At 36.1% G+C, this 18154-nt stretch overlaps 1 protein-coding gene across 1 annotated transcript in view; it reads left to right on the top strand.

Annotated features, from left to right (window-relative positions):
* LOC124642650 (protein boule) overlaps positions 1–18154 on the top strand; it is a 41508-nt gene that overhangs the window by 15348 nt on the left and 8006 nt on the right. The window contains exons 2-3 of the mRNA XM_047181206.1: positions 17475–17537; positions 17990–18146. Of these exons, the coding sequence (XP_047037162.1) occupies positions 17475–17537; positions 17990–18146 (220 nt within the window). The remainder of the gene's footprint in view (positions 1–17474; positions 17538–17989; positions 18147–18154) is intronic.

The following is an 18154-nucleotide window of genomic DNA, read 5'->3' on the forward strand; positions in this document are numbered from 1 at the left end:
TTTAGGTGCCAACAAATATTAAAAAGCAAAATGAAGGGTTTGTTTGTTTGCTTGACCTTGCTCGTCTTAGGAACTGTTAAACCCATTTGAAAAATGTTATCAGTGTTAGATAGCCTGTTTATCGTAGCAGGCTACTTTTGCGCTGGTGAAATATATGTACGTAAATAAAGGCATTTTGATTTGAAACCACTCCCGTAAGTTAGTCAATAAGATATATTTTCTTCAAACCCCCAGAACATTTAAATAGTAACATCCAAACTCAAACAAACAACATCTGATACTCCCCAAATCGCCCATCCTCAATAGCAAAGCCTTTCAAACGGAGATCAAACACCTCCCTCAAAGAGGAGTAGAGGGGGGATGAAGAAATGCCTTCAGAAGCCGTGAGTGACTCTCAACGACCCTCAACTCTTGAGGGTCTGATCCTCAATGTGGAGTGGTATGTCTACAGCTCAGACAAAGCCGCTCTATAGCCATGTATTTATTAGGGGATAGATTTTATGAGGGTTTTCGGGAAAATGTATTTTTGGGTGATGGTTTTATTGATTTTCATTTGTTTTTTTAGCCGACTTCCCATATTTTTTTATGTTCGTTTATAGCTAGGTAGACAAGTATTGCAAGGAATAATTGTTTTGAAAAGTATATTGTAAAAGGTGTTGTATATCTAAGTTTTTATAAACTGAAACTACAAAATTAAAGTTCTGAAAACGCGTAAAAAATTAGGTTTATTGACCCAAAACACCTCACCAAAGAAATAAAATACCGCTTCAGAGAAATCAAAACAAAATGTTAAAAAAAGCTTATTTTTAAATCGCAGACCGTTTAGGTAGCTTAAGTAATAAAATACTGCAACCTCCAAGCAATTCAAATAAATCATGATAAAAAAACCATAACAGACCCCACCCCGGTACAGTCAGCTTCAAAAGTATATGAACAAATCAACATTTTCTAAAATGCTTCACAACCACTTAATAATGGCGCCCAACGCCGATTTTGGCCATGGCAACTGTTCTCATTAAGGAGATCAGCCAACTACGCAGGACATATTACGATACGGTGTTTACCAGTGCTGGCATTCGAACATCTTTGGTAGTCATTACAGGTAGCCAGAAACCACTAAGTCTGTCAACTAGTCTAACCTAGGGGCATTAGGTTGCCCGGGTAACTGGGTTGACATGGTCAGATATGCAGTCGCTCCTTGTAAAACACTGGTACTCGGCTGCATTCAGTTAGACTGGAAGCCGACCCCAGCATGTTTGGAAAGGCAGATCAGTGTTAAGCAGCAGTTTTGTAAATTAAGATTTGTTCAGCTACTTTCGACGCTGACTGTACTTATTTTATTAATAAAAAAAAAAACAAATCCCAAATAATTTCGTGGTCGAACACTTATAAACGTAGATTCGGGTCCCGATATCGTCCGAAATGAAATCCATTTGTTATCGTCGCGTGCGACGAGTAAATAATATAGGTGTGCTAGGGACCGGTGCTACTGTGAGCGGGTAGCGATTTTATGTTAAGCGATTGAACTGGTAGATACTCTCTGAATACTTATACTTTTTGTTTACACAACTTAATTGTCTCTCTAAGCTTTCAAGGTCAAACTGCTGACTGGTGAACCAAGTAAAATGTTTTATTTTTTTTTCTCTTATAGCTTAAATACGAGAAAAACACAAAGAGGAAGCATTAGAATCCTTTTAAAATAGGGAAGATAACGGAAACCATTACTCTTATTAAGTAAGCAATACATAGAGGTACATGGAATCTCAGCTCATGGCTCATGGCTCAGCTGAATCCGGTCAGACTGGAAGCCGACCCCAACATGATTGGGAAAAGGCTCGGAGGATGATGACATAGAGGTACATGGAAAAGTAACTCTGTCAGTCTTTCCGGCTTTCACACCAAAACAACTGAACCGATTTTTATGGAATTTGGTGTACAGTTAGCGGAAAGCCTGAGCAAGAACATTGGCTACTTTTTATTCGGGTGCGAGAAGTAGTTCTTTCAAGAAGCGCGTAAAACCGCAGCGAACAGCCAGTAACATAAAAACCTGTTAAAAACCACACGTATCCTTTATAGCTAGCCCACAACATAGGCAACTTAAATATTTATCGACTAACCAATCACAGCGCGGCACCGACAGAACTTTTACGGCTAAACTTCGTCACAAAGACTAATGTTTACACGAGTGAAGCCGCGGGGATACACTAGTGTGCTCGTAAAACAGTTTTTAATTGGATTTGTTATCGTGTGAGTTGATTGTGTTGACTAGCCAGTGTGGGGGTGATACGTTCATGTTTGAGGATTAGGTTTTATTGTTAGAATGGCGTTTTTTTTTTGTTTTTTGATAACTCCTCTGTTGGACGTTTAAATGCAATCAGAAATTACTGATTTAGCGATTGTAAAGAAGTAGCTGTTACCTGCCCCATATTCCAGAAGAATCGCTTTCTGCAATTTATGCCCTTGGTAAAAGTTTATGCCCTTTTCAAGGCTCTAGAGTAGACTATGTATCACAACCATGGGTCAGTAGTTTTAAAAGCGCGACACTTAGTAGCTAAAGATATAATAACATGTATTTAGAAGTAAAGTATATGTAGTTAATCAGTTGCGTTAGCATCCATAGCACAAGCTAATAAATAGCTTACCGTGGGGCTAATGGACCGTTCGTGAAGGTGTCTCAATATTACACAATAATGTAAAAAAACATATATACCTAATTTTGACACTTTAGCCCAGTATTTTTTTCGTCATTTGCACTTTTTCCTTTGTCAAGCTTTTATACCTCTAAGTTAAAAGCTGTAGCATAATTGTTACCATATGAAATACAAGATGCAGTTTATTAACACAACTTACAATAAAAGCTATCGCTCGCTAACAGTGACACCTCGCCCTAATACCCGGATAGAAAGGTCGGTAAAACCAGCTTAGTTAAATGAAATCTCAGATTTGCTATATTGCCATGTACGAGCAGAACATGTTCCGGGGATACGTTTGAGCATGTCACATATTTCATCAGGTTTTTTTTGCTACCTAAGGATATTATGTTTGTGTATAAAAATAGAGGAATTATAAGGAAATGTATTTGTTAATGTAAAATTGAGAAGATTTGACTAGAAAGTCCCAATAAATGTGACTAAAAATGACTTTTGGTCTAACATTCTATTGAATGTTGTTTCAATACAAATTATACCTACCTTTATGGTTTTGTAACGCATGGTTTTGCTACTGACATGAAATCAAAAAGATGATGATGTAACATCAAGATCATGGTGTCATTTTAATATCATCAGGTACCTACATATGACTAATTTTATAGGAAATCTCCCGTTGTGGGTGCAGCGTAAAAGAGAGTCACACTCTTATTAACACCCACTATATTCTTTCTGAAACCCTTTATGTACCGGGGTCGGGGTAACTCTTTCGAACAATTCCGCAGCTCCTACAAGCCTTGGCCCTAGGAACATAATGACTAGCATACCTAAGGCTTTTCCACTCCCTACATCTAGGTATATAAATTATAAGTTCGATGTCCTTCGCAGTACTACGAGAAAGCTACGAATATTGTCATGCTACGAAAAAACAGGCTTCAATAAAGCGAAATAATGGTATTATTGCTACGCCGTAGTCATAGTAGATGATGTCACCGCTACGCACTATCGTAGATTATGTACCTACTATTGCTAAGCGGAGGGAGATTATGGTATGCCTTAAACTTGTAGAAATGTGTTTATTAGCAAAAAATATTCTGAAATACATGAGAAGTCATTATCAAAAAGGCTTTTTTTTGTTAAAAACAGTATTCCAGTTTTTGGAGCGTCTATCGTTTTAAGTGAAATTATACTACTCGGGTGACATCATTCGTTTGTGTAGATTTTTTTCGTTCGTTTCGAAACATTCAAATGTGTACAATAACTTTATGTAGCTAGTAACATAACTTTTATGAACAAACAATGCCCTGGAAATCATTGTATTGTCAAGTTAAGACCATATTATTTTCAATTTCTGACCCACTTACACAGCACCCAACAGTACCTACTTACTTTTTAATAGGTCACATTTCGTACCCCAACGCTCCCCCCAAAACCGACTAAAACGTACCCTTTTCCAATATCTGACGGGCTATATTGTTGCATGTCGCAAACATAAGGTTCCGTATGGCGTCCTAATTATTTTTCCAATACCATGGTGACTGGCAAAAGGCTTTGTAACCAGGTTTGGCAATTCTACCAATAATGACCACGGAGTAAGGAAAGATACAGAGATACCATAATGCAGGCATAATGCAGGCAAAGGTCAGGCGCCTTCTTGTAGGTCGAATACTTACTGTAGGCATTTCCAAAAGGATCAGTTACGAGTGAACTAACTAGGCGGTTCTTTGAGACATCTGTCAAGGATTTTTGAAAGTACAACAAATGATCTGGTACAAAGAAGGCGTATAAAATGGAAGATAGTAACGTTCCTTGTCCCCCGCACACCCACATTTTGGCGCGCTACTTTCTTAGGAGATTTTCCGTTATGGCACCTCCGCTAGTCATTTTGTTCTCCATGATAATAATAAAATAACCTTTTACTTGTGATGAATCATGCGCTTGCGTGGGTGTTTATTAGTTGTTCCCATTTTTTTGACAGATTTAGACCCCTAGGATTTTGGGCAGATATTGTTGTTTTGAGGTTTTGAGAGGGTAATGACCTCTCCTCGTACAGAGAAGACATTGATTGGAAGGCCAGTGCGTGGTCGGCGATTTTAGGCTTAGTTTGTTCAAATATTTACTCTGTAATTATTGGCTAGTGGTTCCAAAAATAATGTGTACATTATAGTATATCCTGTTTATTTCATATTCCGTACGACATAATCAGCAACAAAGCATTTTACTATTATCTGAAAGTTTGGTCTTACTTTATGATTACACCATGTCAAGATTTTAAAAGACGACCCCAGCGTTTTCCATAAGAATGCCTTCGGAAGAAAAACCAAAACTCAGCGTTCACAGTCTCTTTCGAAAAGGTTTTTAATCTATCTTACTTGTTTAGCTTATTTATCCTCTCAATTCACGAGTAAGTTATTATACCTTCTACTAAAAGACAATAAATATCTCCTCACTAACTCTAAACAACAAGCAAATGACCACATAACACTAAACTGCCATGTTGGATACATCCGCCATCTTGGATCGTCAAACAACTGACAAGTCTGTCCGTCCTTGAGACTGAGAGGGCACAGACCTTTGCAGATAATAACATAAATCTAGCCAGAGGCGCCAGTGTTACTGCCTAACTTTACTCCACTTACTTATAACTTGATATGGGGGTAAGTGTTGCTAGGTCGATTTTTTTCGAAGTCTTTGGTTTTTACTACCCTTTTTCTTAGCGATTTTATTGTTGTACTATAACGGTAACCAAACCGTAATTTGCCGTGAATTGCCGCTTTTACGCCAAATCAATGATTTGACATCTGAAAATAAAAATTGAAAATCAGCTGCCTAAATCCTTTTCCAGGGTTCCGTTAGTATCCTTGTAAATTTCGTCAAAATTAGATCAGCCGTTTTTCCATGAAATTTGTATAAAAATATAAAAAATCCTAGTGAAAATTATAATACGCAGTGGAGAGCTTAAATTAAAATTCACAATCACAACATTTTGTACCTAAAACCATTAAAATCACAAGTTACACCTTTAAAAAATAATTACACATTGCACCGTAACATTTTTCCTACAACACATTAAAATATAAGGGTGCGTGCTCATGTACTAATGCACGCGACGCCATCATTAAACGAATATACATATGTATATTATGTATATCGCGATAATCATGTTGTACGACGTTTGTAGAAAATGTGGTGCATGTCTGAAAGGTTCTATCATTATAAAAGCATCAGAAATGTGGTGTTGCGTATTTTTTTTTTAATATGTTAGATATCGTGTGCTTACTGCCTAGGGCCTAGATATCTCGTACCTGATTGATTCATAATATGTAGTTTCTGTCATCAGTTTCACCTGCGTTCTGAAGACAATACTCCGCGAATTCGTATAAAAAGTAGCCTTTTTCGATAAATGACTTATCTAACTTTGAAAGAAATAGGTTCAGTAGTTTCTGTATTAGTAAAAAATATATATAGAGGTACGTATGTATGACGACCTCTATGGTGCAATGGTCACCAAGCCGGACTGCCGAATCTGAGGTCTCGGGTTCGATTCCCGGTGCGGTCGACATTTGTGTGATGAGCATGCTTGTTAGCCGTGGTCTGGGTGTTACAATATGTATTTATAAATATGTATATATGTAGCTATATGTAGTTTATCAGTTGTGTTAGCACCCATAACACAAATTAATTAATAACTTACCATGGGGCTAACCAACCGTGTGTGAAAAGATGTCCCGACATTATTACGTACGCGGTCGAACTGAGAACTTCCTACGTTTTGGGCAGCAGATGGAAAAGCCTTTTAAATGTAATAAGTTTTGGTTTAACATACTAGGTACATACTTCATATTAAACTTTGTGTTATGAAGCCATTACCCAGATCAACAAAAAATGACTATTCCTCAACATATTATAATGAAGGGTAATGACGACAAAAACACGCGGTAATTTAACTCACTAGGAGACGTTTAAGCTGTTTTTGTTAAACTCGTTTTAATTGCAGCTTAAAATCGGTCATAAAAAGGTTTATTACTAACTAACTCTTTCCGGTAGTTTCAACCACGTCAAAAGGGAAATATTCCACGCAACCAGATAAAAAGAAGTCTATATTCTTTTTCATTATTTAGACGTATATATATACCATGTACCTACAAAGGGGGCCGAAATCGCTTTAAGAGTTTTAAAATAATACTTTAAATGCCCGGTGCACTTGACTGATCACCTTATCACAACAGCCGCCGCGGCCGATAATCTGCTAGGATAGGGCTGCCATCCGTCCGGGTTTCCCCGGATTTGTCCTCGTTTGGAGGCCGTCCGGGGGCCGTCCGGGCGGGGTTTCAAGAAGTGTCCGGGGAAAACCCGGACACTTTTCATGTAAGGAAGCGCCGGAGATGAATTTAAGTATATGTTAATAGTAAAGGGATTACAAATTAGGTTCGGGGGAAAAATGCGATTTACGCCAAATGTCCGGGTTTTTTAAATGTTTGTCCGGGTTTGGCGAAATTCGAGATGGCAGCCCTATGCTAGGAGGACATGATCATCAGATGCAAAATTAAAATGTTTATCAGTAGCTTTAATGTGAAATCATAACTATAGAGTCACTTTCATATTTTTATAAAATTAGTATAACTGTGAAAAAGTGTTCACATCCTAAGAAACTTCAGCTTTTATTCAACAGAAGTGCCCTAACGAGTTGCTATTATGGCAGTATTTAGCAAAGCCAATGGTATTTAAATTCACCTTCTAAATGCCAAACGGCCTTTAAAGGTTAGCCTTTGCAACAGACTGCAAACTTTCAGTCGGCTGATTGTTTGTTTGGGCTCATAAATCAGTGTGAAGATAGATATACACACATTATAAAGTTCAGGTTCACTCACTATCAGACCGACTAAAAACTTCGAAGTTCGAATTTACGATTTTCGATATTACCGAGCCTTTTCTCAACTATGTTGGGGTCAGCTTCCAGTCTAACCGGATTCAGCTGAGTACCAGTGTTTTACAAGAAGCGACTGTCTATCTGAACTCCTCAATCCAGTTACCCGGGCAACCCAATACCTTTTGGTAAGATTGGTTGTCCGACGTACTGGCTTCTAACCGGTAACGACTGCCAAAGATGTTCAATGACGAATTGGGGAATGCCGAATTCACGATTTTCATACAAAAATATTTTTTCTAACCATCTGGTCAACTGTCGGCCAACTATTTATGTTGCAGTATGTGAGTAAAAGGTTAGGCTTTAAGTGTAAGGTGAAACAGTCTTTATTTTTATATGCTATTTCAAACGTTGGCCTAATGATGGCCATTTTCAGTCTACATTTTGGGATTATTACTGTTTTTAGGGCTGATGCAGGCGTCATCAAAGGCTGAGCTTCAGTTGTTTTATTTTGAGATTACATATTTTCTTTTAGGGATTTTCAGGTTTTATTTCAGGCTAGTGTTTTGTGTGCTGTTCGCTCAAAGGAGGTTTTTTTTGTTTTTGGAACATGTTGATCTCTGTGCTGGAGGTGCACTTTGAAATAAGATATCACAGTCATATTTTAGACGAAAGTCGGTGCAAAAGTTTTTTATGTGTATGACTGTGTATGTATACCTACGTTTCTTGCTTCTTAACGCGCAAAGGGCTGACAGATTTTGATGAAACGTGAAGAAACTTTAAATGTCTTCCAAAAATAAATGGTATGCAAGACTTTATGTAGCTATCATTATGGATTATTGCAGGTATTGAAAATATCATTAAGTTCCATTTCTTTTCACAAAAAATCTTTACAGCCTAAAAAATTCCGTATGTTTAGCAAGTCGATCACTCGGGTAAAGTAATCAGAAAGTTAAACTTATACTTCTTACCCCTTGCCCTTTACGTATAGACTTCGATAAATCTCCGAGTATTAGAACCCTTGGTTTATTTCTGACGGATTTTCACCAACTTCCCCCAAAGTTAAATATTTGCTAAACCTTTTGTGGGTAACTAATTTTCCGGGCATTAACAAAAGAATAAATACCTTTTTCTTTTAGCGGAATCAACCTTTTTGGTGAGGCTAATTTGCTTAAATATTTTATTATTTAAAATGTTGCAATTTATTGCATACTAGCTTTCCCCCGCGGTTTCACCCGCGTCCCGTAGCCGGATGGTGACAAAAACTATCCTAAAACCTTTTCCCAGGTCTAAGTTAGCTCCCCTCTAATTTTCAACCAAATCGGTCGAGCCGTTTTCATGTCATGTCGTGACAACGGAAAGCGGGTTTCATTTTTATATATATAGACTATGGCAGAAATACTTCTAGTTTACCCTCTTGCGAAAGAAGGGTTAAGTTATTCGCCCATATCTAGTCTACATAATATCTATGTAAGTACGCATGTAATGCTTTTATTATTTATTACTGTCTGTACTATAATATCTACAATACAAATACCTACTGATCGTAGTCAGTGAGTTCAGATTTCATAGATTTTAGACAGTTTAACTCCAAACGGCAGAATTATAACTATTTTAACCAGTCAGCTGCGACCACATTGTGACATAGGTATAGATAACAGACCCCTAGTACTCGTAAAAATACAATAAAAGTAAAAACTACATAGTACGGGAGCCATTAAACGCGAACGCAAAGCTTTTGAATCAGAGTAAATACACCAGGGCTGATAGTTGTAAATAAAAAATGGTTGATAGAGTGAGAGATTTAGGTAGAATATTGAACTAGGATGAGGATTAGCATTTTGATTTTGATTTTGTGATATTATAGTTCGGCCATTCAGAGAATGCGTTCCTGACACGTCGCGATTGAACTGACGACGTAACTTTGCAATGGCGTTGCAGTTACGATAAAAATATTTTTGCTGGTTGTTTACCGTTTTAACAATTGAGGAGCATTAAAACAACATTATTATATCAATAATCAATGAATGTTATAATTTTGTGCCAAACTGAGTGTCAAATAACTTGGTAAACAATATTTTTCTAAATCTATACTGCGCTATTACAAGGTTATGTCAGCGGTTTATATTTTGTAGTGCTGTGCTAAAAATAACAGGCAAGTATCGTAATCTGTTCTTATACAGTTATAATATAAAATAATACGTTTTGATTTTCTTTTTAAGAATTGGAAAATAATGGACTATAAGACTTAATTATAACGTTTATGAAATATAAAAATAAAACTATGACCAAACCGCATTTTTATACTTAGATTAAAAATGGTAACCCCAAATGGCGTTATGGGCCGCCATTTTGTGACGCTAAAACAGTCGTCCGTTGTCGTTTCGTGCGCATAGACCACGTTTTTCAAGTGTTTTCGATCTGTTTTTATTTGATTACCCGGCTTTTGTTAGACCGAGATATCAGGATTGATTCTGTTATTGATAATAATATAATTATACATGTAGGCGAAGATGATGATGAAGACACCACCTCCTCAAGCAAATCGGAGTCTGATTAATATTCTGTTCGCACATTCAATTCAATGTACTTGTAACAAAGAATAAATAAAACAATTTTATTATATGAATATTACCTTTTTTTGGTTTCCACTTAAATAACTAAAATATAAAACAAATGATTCCGCCAATTTAAAACGAAAATAATCTTAAAATAATGCGGCGGTTCATTTTGAAGGAACGGTAACGAACTCAGTGTTATGTTGTGCCCATCACTAGTCGTGACTAACTGATAGGTGTCAGGAACGCATTCTCTGAACGGCCGAAGTATAGACTATTTTGAGTAACATTTTGTCGCATAACATTGTTAGTAGAATTGACGTTTGTATCTAGTTTATCTCGTTCCGTAACTCGCGGAAATAAATACACACTATGTCCCCTCTAGCCATTGGCTAGCTATTTAGTTAGTTTATTTTAATTATATTTTATAACATAAAATTAATAATATACTATTAATGATACAAAATGCAATAGTATTTAGGTTTGTTTGTAAATATGAAATTCATCACGGTTTTGAACTGATTGAGAAGATACGCAGATGTAGAGATACATTATCTCTTTTTATCCAATCTCAGTATCAAGAATAATTACTCAAGGTATTTTTACTAACAAATATAAATAAACTTTAAGTAAATAAGATCGGTACCTCTCTATGCCGTAGGGTAAAAATCCCAATTTCATACAAAGTTCTCACTTAATATTATTCTTCAATTTTCGGATATGACTTGACAAATATTATTGTTCGACGTATCAAGAGTTTGTTTACCCAAAAAACTCGAGTTATCCGTGTCAGAATATTTATGCGGGATCACATAACCGATATATTTATATGGAAACTAAGGGTGCTTACATAAAGAAACAGGCTACCGGTACAGACAAACCTGTACGGGTAGGTACCGATCAGTGCAAGTATAATATTTCAATACAATCCTATTCACTCACTTATAAAGAAACAGGTAAACCTGTTTCTGTTTCAATAGGATTATATTGAAATATTATACCTGCACTGATCGGTACCTACCCGTACAGGTTTGTCTGTACCGGTAACCTGTTTCTTTATGTAAGCACCCTTAGGCTACCTCGGGCTGTGTTCGATAACTTAATTTAGGTTTTGTAGATGCTAGAACTACAGTTTTTCTTAAGTCAAAGTATTTATATGTGTGCTGATACAGTAGGTCTCAGTAGTAATTTTAATGGTAACTCAAAAAGCTACCCATTAGGCATACACTAATTAACAAAATAAAATATTAAAATCCTACTTATATCCTACTTCCTACTTATATTATAAATGTGAAAGTTTGTGAGAATGTATGGATGTATGTTTGTTATTCAATCACGCAAAAACGGCTAGACCGATTTGATTGAAATTTGGTATGTAGATAGGTGACACCCTGGATTAACACATGGGCTACTTTTTATCAACACACCACGCGGGCGAAGCCGCTGGCGGAAGTTAGTTGATAATATGATACAAAATAAATGTCTTAATTTAGTAAAAATACAATAAAATATTAGAATATAAACTTGCAATTTATTATTATTATAAACAATAGATGCAAAAAAGCTATTATAAATTTAACCTTATTTGTTCCAAGTGGAGTTTCAATTCAGTTGAATTTTTTGTCATGATAAATAGAATCTATACTAATATTATAAAGCTGAAGAGTTTGTTTGTTTCTTTGTTTGTTTGTTTGAACGCGCTAATCTCCGAAACTACTGGTCCGATTTGAAAAATTATTTCAGTGTAAGATAGCCCATTTATCTAGGATGGCTATAGAACTTTTATCCGGGTTCGTGCCGAGGTTCCCACGGAATGTGGGCGAAACCGCTGACAGAAGCTAGTAATACATTAAAGCTTAAATATTTTTTGTAAGCTACAAAAAACATAGCCATTAGCATAATTTTCAAAAAATGCATCGTCAAGTTGCACTAACTACCAGCCCTGTTTGAAGTCCGTTATTAAAATAAAAACGACAATACCTGCAGCTTTCATTTAAGTATTGCCTTAGTTTTTCTCTTTCAGCAGCGAGAGTATTTTCAACAATAAAATTCGCATTGTTTTCCACTGACGACCAAAAACTTAAAGAGAGTCTCATTTATTTCTCGTATTTTACAATGAATATAGGTATGTAAAAATGAAAAACAATGTTGCTAATAAAATACATCCAAATTGGTACATAACACATACATAAGCAGAAACATTTTCATGTTTATTTGTTTGTACTCTAAAGGCTCCGAAACTACTGAACCCTTCCCGAGTAACTAATAGTTTATATTTTGTTCTGGTTCGAGAAGCAGTTCCCACAGGACGCGGGTGGAACCGTATTTCATAAAATACACATACTATACTAATAATAGAATTCAAAATCAATTTTGAAGATAATAATTTACAATAATGTGGTAAAGGTACATAAACCGGCATAAAGACCCTATTTCGCTGTCTCTTTTACACTCATACAAACTCGCTATATTCTATCACTGTTTCTCTTACTCCTCATAATAAGCTTACGCGCATAGTGCAGACTAAATAGTCAGCCGAACTGTTGACTGTTGTTGGTAGGATTTTTCTTTTTCGAACATCATGAATCTTTACTTTTCCAAGTCAAAAAATCAGCCGTAAAGTTCCATAACCTCCTTTACATAGATATTTACACACTTACAAGAAACCACAATAATGATTAAAAACTATCGTAGTAAAAAAAATCGGTGTGATAGGTAGGCACTAGACAAATACCTGGTCGTTGTTACGTGTGCACTTTCCATCTTCATACTAATTAATGAGCCTAGGCCAACTATCGGCCGACTAAAAGTTTGTAGTTTGCGCTTACTCTAATAGTAGTGAATAGAAATGTTTTTGCTGTTCCCCAGTGGCGTCGGATAATACCGCAAAACCGCACTGTCGCGTCGTACATAATTTACTGATATTATTATATTATTACAATCTCCTTTACAAGGCCGTTGGTTAAATATACCACAATTTAAACCAAACGGTATTGTAATTTTACGAGATAGGAACCATTTAAAGGTATTGGTTTAAGTTTTTATAGTGAGAATGAAAAAATATACCCTTTTTGCGCAGTAGGGTAAGAAATTCGAAATAACTTGAGAGTATAATAAAAAATACTATCGCTACAGGTAAACCTATATATTCTGATTACCAGGTTTCGTCAAAATCGCAGAGCTTTTGAGCCTACTATTTGAATTAAAGATAATATTACTTCAAAAATAAGATTAAAGTGTCTCATCAAATACATAATTTCTTACCACCTACAATAAGCCCTTTGTCCTTTAAAAGCAAAATCTTAATAAAAATATTCCTTACTTTAACGATACACCAATCTCAAAGTACCACAGACCTTATAAGTATGGAAATCCTTTCCGTAAAATTATGAGAAAAACATTTTCAAAAGCTTTCTCCAAATATTCTTGTAACAATAAGAAACGATGACCTTTTCCAAGGGACGCTTTTAGGGTTCCGCTCTCAGGATTAAAATAGATCTCAAGTGCCTGAAACTTTGTACCAATTTTTTAAATAAAAATACCTGTTATGTATAAAACTCAAAATACCTGTTTCGGAGGTACGACAAACCTTAGATCCCGGCTGTCATTGGAACTTCTTTGGCAGTCGTTACGGATAGTCAGAACTTAAGAAGCCAGTAAGTTTGACAACCAGTCTTACCCAGGGATATTGGGTTGCCCGGGTAACTGGGTTGAGGAGGTCAGACAGGCAGTCGCTCCTTGTAAAACACTGGTACTCAGCTGCATGGCTAAGTAGATGATGAATATATTAAACTTGCAAAACCATATGCGGTAATGTATAAGAAACTCCTAAAATAACGTCAATCGGGAAACCATTTAACAAGTCACCTCACGAGTCAGAAATGACCTAAATTGCCCTGATTAAGTGATGATGATCAATCCACCTTCCCACGTACGAGATGAGATCTTAGCCTCACAATAGAAAGACAAATAGAGCGTTAATGACGGTAGATTAAAAACCGATAGTCGAAGCAAATCGCTGGGGAGATACCTGACATACATACCTAATAATACCTTCTAGTCTGACCTTTTGTTAGAGCAAATGAGTAAATGGGTTACTGAGAAAGCAGAAGGTAAAAACTATGGAGAACAAAATGACTATGGAGATGTCATAACGCAAAATCTCTTAAGAAAGTAGCACGTCAAAATGCAGGTGTTCAAAAGAGCAACGTTACTAGCTACGCTCTTATTCGTCTTCTATGGAACCCTCTCATTATTTTTATATTTTTATCACCAATCAATCAAGACCAATCCTTGTCTCATTGGGTTTGATTTGACAAGGAGCCCGAACGCCTCGTTTTACTTTACGTTGCTTGACCTACAAGAAGGCACCACCTACCTTCCTTTTAGCATATCCGCTGTTTTCTTTCCTCTGTGGTAGAGACACATAGCCCTGAATCCTAATTCAATTGTAATATATTCAGTGGAAAGATTGTGCCAACATTTCTCACGTATTGAAGTTAATCCATTAGGTACTCCTTCATGTAGCTAATGGATAAACGAGTGTATTGGTGGAGTTCGAACGTTGACTTACGGCATTTTGTTGTTGTATGAATTGAATTGAAGTGAAGAATTATCGGAGATTTGAAATATTGACTAGGTATGTATATGCTTATTTGTATAAATAAGAGGTTTTATTAAAGGCTGTTTTGCAGCGTGTTTGGAAAAAATCTTAGTTGAAAAAACAATTCAGCAGTGGTAAGAAAATTAGGACCCATGCAAACTTTATGTCCAAATTTTTATGAGCCTGCCACAAAACTTTACTCTTAATGCTATTTAGAACTAGCTACAAAATTTTAATGTTAATTACCAACAGGTGATTGACCACACACTGCAATTAAATACCAACATAAAACCTACTGAACCAACCACCAAAAAAGATTTTACTTGACCGATTTTTTAATAACAAAATCACTGAATCAGCGCCGTACAAAGTCCGAAAGAATATTGCTCAGAAGACATTGTTGGCAAAGTTTTTTGTGACCGTTCCAGGGTATATTAGACGCCACACAATGCTGGGTTTGAAGCACTCTTGACATCCGACGCCTTACTCGTTACATCGGTACCTACATATCAATGTGATATTGACAAAAGTTTTTCAAACATCGAAGATGAATGGTTTCTGAATAAATCATGGGGTTCCTTTGTGGTCCTAAAAGTCAAGACGGCTTAATGGGGCAGAAAATGATTGACGATTTAAATTCATTTTGTAAGATGAAGACGTTGAAGTTATGAAAGAAATAAAGACAGAGAAAGAAAGTTATTCTGTTTTGTATAAACTTTAAAGATAGTAAGATGTTGAAACAAAAGCGTAAAACTAAGAAGAAAAAAATGGAAATGAAAGAGAAGAAAATGTTAATATTGCAGTACTTAATAAATCTGAAGGTTTGTTACAATCTTTGCGGAACAAATCATTGAAATGAGGTCAGATATCGAGAAGTATCGTAATGAAATCGATACGATTCTCTCGGCATTATTTGCGTCCTTGTTGTTACTCTCAACAAGTTACTCAAGTACGCTGAGACTTCAAAATGATGAAGTAATCTTTCTAGAATAGTCATTACTAGAATTTTCTGCCAAGATACTTTCATTTTCGATACTTGAGTTATGTAGTTGTAATGGCTCTCTTATGATGATAAAAATAGTTTAGATGTTATCGATGGCAAAATCTTTCACTCGATCAATGACTTAATCGTAAAGAAAGCATGATTTGGCAAACGGATTAATTTATTTATTAACTTTTATTTATTAGACTCGTGTACAGTTAGCATTACAACGAATTGTACGATAAAATTCAAATCTTGATTTAGTCCATCATAAATTTTGACATGGAGAACTTCCTACCAAAAACTGCCAATAAATTATCATTCCTCCCCATCCACGTAAATACCAGTCAATAATAACAATTCTCCGCCAAATATCGTCCCATCACAGTCGTTACATCACTCTTCCAAATTTCGCGAACCCAAAACGGCAACCTTTCCCCATTTTCCCAAAAAAATGGAACAAAAAAATATCGACACAGCCCTCGAAGCCCATTTATTGTCTCGCTTTCATATTTTACCTGTGTGACCTTCGTTTGTATGACAAAAGGGGTGAAACTGTTCAAAGTGCTTTTCACTGTCCATAATTTGCCATTTCGCGATATGAATGCCATTGACCGGAATCGTATGGAGGACTAAGTAGTGCCATTTAATGGTAATAATGTAGAACTTGATGTTTCATTTGAAGGCTATAAAAAGACGAAAATATTTTTCGTATGGTATCAATTTTGATTTGAATTTTTGTATTCTTTTTTCGCTGAAATGTCAACAGAAAATATGCTGTAAAGAATGTTCTATCGAAAATTGTGCCATCGAGTTACGCTGAACGGAATCCGAGACAGTATTTATTTCAGTCGCTGTTTTATTTTTACTGTTTTATAAACGCTGGTTTTTGGCTGCAGTAAATTATTGACTTACAAAATGGTGAACACGAATGAACTTATGACCTTTTGGTTACTGAGTCACCTTTAAGCCATTACTTTTATAGATCAAGATAGTTCACATTTCTCGGTATTCAGCACATACGTTTTCCATGTTAAAGTCGATTACGGGTTATAAGCATCGAAGGTGTTGTGGAAAATGTTCCAACAACAAATTATACTTGCAAATCGCTTAGTCCTAAAATTTCAAACATTTGGGATTTTGGGTAGGTTGGTCTTATTTTAGCCGAACCCTATTTATTTATGGATGGCGTTTAGCAGGAAATGCACGGTCGTCTATCCTGAAAGGGTAGCGTTGTGTCATTGGCTGAGGGTAGTATGTCACGAACTTCCATCTAATCAACGTTTCGCAGACCTTGTTATTTCGAAAATGGGTGTGGACCGTGTTTCTGCGCCATTTTGCACTGATGGATGAAAGTAATGCGTTTGGCTAGCAGTTTTGTACTGTCTGGTGAATTCTGATTTGCTTTATGTGTTTTTAGTTTGCATATCTACTCGTTATCAAAGGAAATAGTAAATTGACAGTTGCTTTCCTATTGAAATTAATATTAAGTAGGATTTTGAGACGTGACGCGTGCGGTGTGAAGTATTTAGATAAATCGATTGTTACACGTATTCAAAAACTATAATTATTTATTTACCTATTTGATCCGTACCGGGTAATAAAGATAAACAATCGTATAACTGTTATTCTTCACTAATAAAGGCGAGTGTAATATCAGATATTATAACAGATAACATTCCAACAAATTATGACATAAAACCTTAAAAACAAACTGAAACACACAGCAGAATACGTACTACACGACGAGATATAGATAAAGCCATTAATTACGTTCTCAGAAGATTATGTTTATAATGAATGTTCGTCATTACAGAGCGGGGGAGTGATGTTCTCGCCACTGGGGCGACTGCGGGTGGCACAGGCTGTCAGGAAACAGGTGATTATTAATTAGTTACGATTGTTCTTGGATTTAATGAGGAAGATTTGTGACAAGCTACGAGGGAATAGAATGAAGGTGTATGCAAATTTTGAGAGAAACAGTGGAGGGAAATGTTGAGGGAATTAATGCAAAATCTTAATAACGTTATTAATGTTGCTGATGGTGAAATTAATGACTCAAATTTTTCTAATACAAAAATATTTTAATATTAGAAAATCTAGCATCAGTGATTTGAAAATAAATAAATATCCTGTCAACTCTATCATTACCATGAAGATCATTATATATTGCTTCACAATCGTGTCAGACTAGAGCTACTGTCTATTAAGGAATTCTACCATTCGTGAATGATATTCGTTTTAAAATTACACAGCTAATTTTAGCAATACCTGAAACAATTTTCATTTTTCGAAAGAATTAGCTCTAAATCCTTCACAATTTACTTCCAGATGAGCCAACTCCCAGTGCTAGGCTCAGAGGCAGCCCCGCTCCAGGCTCCACTTTGCTACCAGCTGCTGTGTGCTCCACCCCTCGCGCCTCTGCAGCCCTGCGCGCCATGCGAGTTGCCTCCACCACCGTATGCTGTGTACCCGCTGCCGTTTGACAGTAAGTTG

This window comes from Helicoverpa zea, chromosome 25, assembly GCF_022581195.2.
Source record: "Helicoverpa zea isolate HzStark_Cry1AcR chromosome 25, ilHelZeax1.1, whole genome shotgun sequence".
Taxonomy (NCBI): Eukaryota; Metazoa; Arthropoda; class Insecta; order Lepidoptera; family Noctuidae; genus Helicoverpa; species Helicoverpa zea.